The sequence below is a fragment of the Panicum virgatum genome, chromosome 5K (genome assembly GCF_016808335.1).
Source record: "Panicum virgatum strain AP13 chromosome 5K, P.virgatum_v5, whole genome shotgun sequence".
Lineage (NCBI taxonomy): Eukaryota > Viridiplantae > Streptophyta > Magnoliopsida > Poales > Poaceae > Panicum > Panicum virgatum.
In genome coordinates, this window is record NC_053140.1 from 10,253,696 (window position 1) to 10,260,441 (window position 6,746).

General features: G+C 44.9%; 2 protein-coding genes across 2 annotated transcripts; one reads left to right on the forward strand and one right to left on the reverse strand.

The window, feature by feature from the left end:
• The first annotated feature begins 2,893 nt into the window (after positions 1 to 2,893).
• LOC120709680 (putative nuclease HARBI1) lies at positions 2,894 to 4,189 on the forward strand. Its single transcript, XM_039995351.1, has one exon. It carries the CDS (start codon positions 2,894 to 2,896, stop codon positions 4,187 to 4,189), a length of 1,296 nt encoding a protein of 431 aa, XP_039851285.1.
• Positions 4,190 to 5,021: 832 nt separating this feature from the next.
• LOC120710499 (glutathione S-transferase T3-like) lies at positions 5,022 to 6,300 on the reverse strand. Its single transcript, XM_039996171.1, has 2 exons — positions 5,882 to 6,300; positions 5,022 to 5,784 (listed from the first exon to the last, which is right to left on the reverse strand). Exons 1-2 carry the CDS (start codon positions 6,242 to 6,244, stop codon positions 5,515 to 5,517), a joined length of 633 nt encoding a protein of 210 aa, XP_039852105.1. The 5' UTR covers positions 6,245 to 6,300; the 3' UTR covers positions 5,022 to 5,514.
• Positions 6,301 to 6,746: the final 446 nt, after the last annotated feature.

The following is a 6,746-nucleotide window of genomic DNA, read 5'->3' on the forward strand; positions in this document are numbered from 1 at the left end:
AATATTTTATTTTAAAAAATTTACGGACCCAAGTAAACATGACCTCGGTTTTTGTAGCGCACGGACGAGAATGGAGGCGCCGCATACTCGCATGAGTGGGCTGTACTTCCTTTATGGGCCCTGAAGTCCTGCCCGCTCTCATGTGTCGCGTAAGGCTCAGTCCAAAACAAGCTCGGTGAGCAGCTTGAACACCTCCGCCCCTTCCCTTCCCTACTCGTCTGACTGATCGTCTCCCGCCCGGCGCCCGCAGTCCCACGGCGTCGACGTCTTGACGGCCCGCCGTACACGCTGTCGGCCGCTTCCGGCCGGCCCTGCCATGCATATCTCATTAGATATGTCCCCTTGAAAACTCTCATTAGATACGTCCCTGAAAACCGACGAAATCAAGCTCTAATCTTTTTCTATAAGAAATCTTATAGAAAACCCTCTAAAAAATTCTGAGGTGTGAGACCCATTGTCACATTAGCAAGATCGCCACTTTGAAATGATCCATGGGAATGAGTTAGATGGCGTAGTTTTCTGATTCTTAGTTGGGGAAAGTTTTTCAAAATCGATCGCAGGTTAGAGGGCAAAACAGACTTTACTCAAAAAATTTTGAAGTCTGACCACTTCGCTCATGTCGTAGTGGGTGATCTATCAATTCTGGTCGCGAGCCAGTGCTAATTAATCGATCGACACAGACCCACGAGAAGGAAACAGACGACGCACCCCCAGACGTTTATCCTGTGTCCGCTTTTGCACCGTGATCGGGTTGCAACTGCAACGCGCGCGTTACAACCCACAGACGAATTGCTGTCGGTAAAACTCTAGAAAACAGCATACAGACGGCAGAACAAACAACATATACAATAGACTATCTGTTAGTATGTCTATTAGCTAAATAATGTATGTATGGGCATATAAAACATGATGGATCAATCATACAATAGATCATTGTGTACTATTTTGTTGCCTAAAATTAGAGGATTGAATATTATATACTCATGTTAGATCAAACATGATGGACGATCAACCTATGCTGGTAAGAGCCCGTTTAGTTCCAAAAACAAAAAATTTTGATTGTCAAATCGAAACTTTGACCAGATATTGAAAGGGTTTTTCGGACACTAATTAAAAAACTAATTTCAGAACTTACTTGGAAACCGCGAGACGAATCTTTTGAGGCATTTGACCACATCATTAGCACATGTGGGTTACTGCAGCACTTATGGCTAATCATGCACTAATTATGCTCGAAAGATTCGTCTCGTCGTGTACATCCTAACTGTGTAATTAGTTTTATTATTTAATTACATTTAGTGCTTCATACATGTGTTCAAAGGGGAGGTGAAAATTTTTGGATGAAAATTTTTGGCAACTAAACGGGCTCTAAAGCACCATGCATACTCTCGCCATGGCCTCCTCCTTTCCCTATGTTGTGCCTTGGGATGCTCTATGCTCTGGCGTGCAGAGCTAGCAGGGTGTGCGCAGCGCGACAGTGCCAAGCCTGTGAAACAAGTGGCGTGCGAGAGGGACAGAGATGGGGCCGGTCTCTTTTCATGTGTCTTTATCCCTGCCTCCAACCATTCCCCACATCCAACTCCCCCAAACGTACTATTTACTATATTTTACTACCTCCCTACAAAAAATTCCTCCTCCTATAATTTCTTCTCTCCAACCATTCCCCCATGTCTATTCCCCATATATACTATCACTCATTAACTAACTATTTTTTATCGTTTTTGAATTTAAAAAAATCATACAGTATTTGTACTGTCATAATACGTATTATTATCATGTTACGGGGCTCAAACGAGATTAATATCACGACGAAATGATGTGATTAGAATATAGAAGGAGTTAGAGCATGTCCAGCCGGAGGCCCAAAATCAAGCCCCTATTTCTCCATTTGGAAGTCGGCCTGCAAAATTTGAGGACCCGAATCAGAGCCCAACTCCAACGGGCCTCCCAAATCTCGGCCTGCAAACAGCGGGACCCACTATCAGGCCCAAAATTTGCTGCCCGCAGCCGCCGCGCCGTCACCCGTCCTCGCCCGCCGTCGCCGTCACCCCGCGTGCCCGCCGCCGCCGCGCGCCCGCCCTAGCACACGCCGCCGCATCCTCGCCGGCCGTGCGCGCCGTAGCGCCCTCGCACACCGCGCCTCGCGCCTGCCGCCCCGCGTGCCCGCTGCCGTCGCCGCGCCCGCCGCATCCTCGCCGGCCTTGCGCGCGCCGTAGTGCCCTCACCCGCCGCTCCGGTCCGCCTCTGCGCGCTCGTCCGTCGCCGAAGCCCGCCACGCCAGGCCGTCCTCCACGGCTACGGCCGCGCCCCTCCCCTGCCTCAGGTGAAAAGGGTTCATTTTCTTGCATTTCTACAAATCGATTGCCCTGTACATGCTGATGCTAGCAGCAGTTGTTGTCTGACAGATGAATGTGTTCGTGCAGCATTTCTGCTGCAAAATTTCTGTTCTGTCCTGAAGCATTTCTGTTCTGTTCTAACCTGACATTTAGAGAATGTATTCAGCATGATTTTCTCCAAGTAGATTCAGACCTGAATTGAAACCATTTCTGCTGTATACTGAAACCATTCAGCATTCAGTTATTTTGCTGTTGTATATTGGAAACTAGATTAACTGAAACCATTCAGCATTTCTGTTGTGTTCAGGCATAGAATGCTTTCGCAAAGCACATGGACAGTTCTATTATTACATACCAGGCACTTAAATTGATTCTAGCTTAGTTCTCCCTCCTGTACAGATGAAGGGTATAAGGCTATTCTACAGTCAGAGATTCAGAATTACAGATCCACATATGTCCAGTCCAATATATTTCAACCACTGACTCCACTGTACGCCCTTTCTTCGTTCCAATGTGCATCCACTCTAACTCAGTTTTTTTTGTTGTTGCTATGGCAGATGTCAAGGTTTGGTAGTCGAGCTCTTCAGCGGTGGGATGACGAGGAAGAATCTGATGTTGACGATCTATTGATCATTGCCGGTCTTCTTGAGGGCTCGAAGAGAAACAAGCGGAAGAAAAAGTTCCGTGGATCATTGCCGGGTCGCCACAACGTGCCAAGGGACATTCTGGGAGGTCACCAGCGCATCTACCTGGATTACTTCGCTGACCAGTGTGTATACAATGAGAAACATTTCAGAAGGAGGTTTCGGATGTACAAGTCTCTCTTTCTACGGATAGTCGCTGCAATTGAGGCGCATGACGACTACTTCCGTCAGAAGCCTGATGCCGTTGGAAGTCTTGGTGCCTCTGCATTACAGAAGGTCGTTGCTGCCTTTCGGATGCTGGCCTACGGTATTCCAGCTGACTTCCTGGATGACTCTGTGAGGTTGGGAGAGAGCACCATCATCGAGTGTTTGAAACGTTTTGTGAAAGCTGTTGTCGAAGTCTTTGGCGAAGAATACTTGAGGGCCCCCAATGCCCAGGACATATCTAGGTTGCTGGCAATTAATAATGCAAGAGGGTTCCCAGGAATGCTTGGTTCAATTGATTGCATGCACTGGAAATGGGAAATGTGCCCAACGGCTTGGAGAGGAGCATACGCAGGGCATAAAGATGGGCCAACTATGATCCTTGAGGCTGTTGCATGTCAAGATCTATGGATCTGGCATGCCTTCTTTGGCCTTCCTGGTTCTCTAAACGATATCAACGTTTTGCGCCGTTCTCCACTCTTCCAGAGTCTGACTTCTGGGACGGCGCCTCAAGTGGAATACATGGTCAATGGAAACAAGTACACAATGGGTTACTATCTTGCTGATGGGATATATCCAGCATGGGCGACGTTTGTGAAAGCTTTTCAATCTCCACAGGGCAACAAGAAAGTCCATTTCACAGCGGTACAAGAGGCAGTGAGGAAAAATGTTGAAAGAGCTTTTGGGGTACTCCAAAAACGCTTTGCAATGGTGCGGGCTCCTGCGAGGTTTTGGAGTAAGGAAGATCTGTGGTACATAATGCAAGCCTGTGTAATCTTGCACAACATGATTGTTGAGGATGAGAGAGATGAGGAAGAGGATTTTAACTACCACCAAGAGCCCCACGGTATCCCGGTGTTGAGACCTGCGGACTACGAACGTCGTGATCCTCTTGTGCTGGAGGAGTTCCTGAAAATACACGACAAGATTGAGGATAGGTCGACACATGAGAGACTTCGTGATGACCCTGTAGAGCATTTATGGGCTATTCATAGTTCTAGCTAGTTTTATTCAGTTGATCATGCTTATTCAGTTATCAACTAGTCACAGATGTTCACAGATTGTGGCCTGAATGGTCTCTGAATGTATCGTGACCGAACTGGGAATCAATGTTCAGTAAACTGAAAATGACCATGAACATTGTTGTCTGAAATGGCATCTGAACTGAATATGCAAGAATAGGAAAATTGCATACTTCTAGTGATAGCATTTCTATGTAAATTGCAAGCTAGTTCTGATGCAAAATCTGGCATTTTCAGATTGTTATTACTTCATTAATTTCTTGCAAACATTCATTTCCAATGGATGGTATATCTTTTGTCTGACTATCCTGTTCAAGGTCGCATTTTCAGAGCAGCATTAGTTTTCACAGCTGGGACCTAATTTTCAGAGCAGCATTTCAGTCTCCATGATGAAAATTTTCTTTGCTTGAGCAGCTTTATCACTGCTTCCTCGCTGAGGCCAGTGTTAACTTTATGTTCTAACTGTATGTGTTTCCATTATGCTGATATTTAGGAAATGTCGACATCCTGTCATTATTTTCTCTGCTGAGACACAGAAAAAGCAATGTTACATTGCACTTTCAGAAACCTGACATATGCACAGTAAAGTGCATATGATCATCAGTGCCAAGCTCCAAGTTCAGCACATCCAAAATTCAGATTATATATGCACTGAACACATTACACACATGCAGGCAAAATCACAATTGTCATTCTCAGTCATAACAGAATCACATATGAAACCAGCAATATAAAACCGGCATGCATGCATGATCAGAAAACAATGCTGTATTGCTGTCTGGTACCCCCATTCAGGTAACCTAACTTTTCTTGACTGCTTCAGATCTTGTTTCATGAACACAAATGCATTCTCCAGTATTTTAAGATCAAACACATCATCAAATGTTTCACCAACAGTGAACATTCAGGTTATTACATTTGAACAGATCCCATGTGAATATTCAGCGCAACTGAATAGAAACAGTAGAGCAGTATCCATTAATTACAAACCAATATATAAACTCTAAAGACCAAACTAGAGAATTTTAGCCTACACTACGCTCTCCCCGCTGTCGCCCACACTAGCACCGGCGCTATCAACTACAGCAGCACTTGTCTCCTTTGCTATTTGAGCTCTCTTCGCCAAGACATACACCCTTTGATGAGCGTCCATGGTAGTCATGTCACAGAACATGATCTTCTTTTCCTGCTCCCACTGCAGCCGCCGCTCCTCCATCTGTAGCCTACGCTGCTCGAGCGCCATATCTTTGTCCCATCGTTCTTTCTTCATCTTATGTTCCTCAGCCTTCATTACCATCAAATTTTGCATCATATCCTTGTACTCGTCATCTCCTTCATTTTTTTTAGCTTGTCTTTGGATTGCTTTCTACCCGGAGGTCGGGCTTTCTTGGAAGGAGGGCCTTGGCTGGCCTCTTGCTGTTCTTCTCCCTCTGGTGCAGCGTCTTGCTTTCTACTCGGCATCTTGTTTTGTCTCAGTGATGCGAACTTCTCGCAATGTCTCACCTTGAGCCAACAATGGACGAGTTGGAAACTTTTTCCACTTGAAGCTCTAGCATACCTTGCTTGAGCTTCAATCATCTGCAATAACAGAGATATAGCAGCAGGGATTACAGCAATAGAAGGAATATATATAAAGCAATGACAAGATATAGGAGCAACAACAGAGATCAAGTACATGTTCTTGGTACGGGACGCCGCTGGGATTACGGCGCTCGATCTGTTCATAGCATGCTTGGAACAGCATGCAATCCTTCAGTATGATCCCCATTCGATGCTCGAGAGAATTGGCAGACCTATTGGAATCAAAGTCTCTGTTCTGGTGGAAATCATCAGCAATCCTATTCCAATAAATTTTTGATGGCTGCTCATTACCGACGATGGGGTCATTGCTGATATTCATCCAAGATGTGCAAAGCTGGATATCTTCACATTGAATGTAGCCGCTGCCTGGCCTTGATACTCCTTTCCCTCCACTACTTGGAGTGGGATCCGACGCCATCAGTAATTCCACTGCAGCATCGTTGTCCAGTGTCATCATGTTTGTAAAAGACTGGGAGGTAGAAGCCCTTGGGTCCTACATAAGAGAAAATGTCAGAACCATACATTGTTCTAACTTAGACATAAAATGCAGCACTAATTTAAGACAGGCAACAGTTCACAGAATGGTCCATTCAGTGACCAAGTAAACTGAATGATTATCATTGTACCCCTTGCTTCAATTCTACAGGAAGAACATTAGGAAATCGTGTTAAAGAAAATTCAATTTACCTTGAGATTGGCAGCTTCAAGGTAAATAATCAGTTTCCAAGGTAAATAATTTTTGTTTGCCTGTTATGCAAGCCAATAATTCATTTGTTCTGTGTCTAGTTAGAATTTTGAAGCAAATATTCCTGCAGTGCTGGGAGCAGCAGAACAGATTTCAGCAACAATAACTCGGCTACTTTATTCATCCACTTGTATGCCCAAAAAAGTTTCCCAGATTCATTTACCTAGCTCTGTACATTTTTTTATGAGCACTTGAACAGTTAAATAGCAATACA

What these genes read in the sequence shown, in the direction of transcription:
- LOC120709680 (XM_039995351.1), top strand. Translation starts at nt 2,894, where the DNA reads ATGTCAAGGTTTGGTAGTCGAGCTCTTCAGCGGTGGGATGACGAGGAA.
- LOC120710499 (XM_039996171.1), bottom strand. Translation starts at nt 6,244, where the DNA reads ATGATGACACTGGACAACGATGCTGCAGTGGAATTACTGATGGCGTCG. An exon ending in GCGTCCCGTACCAAGAACAT is followed by an intron (nt 5,785 to 5,881) that starts GTACTTGATCTC and finishes CTGTTATTGCAG; the next exon opens with ATGATTGAAGCTCAAGCAAG.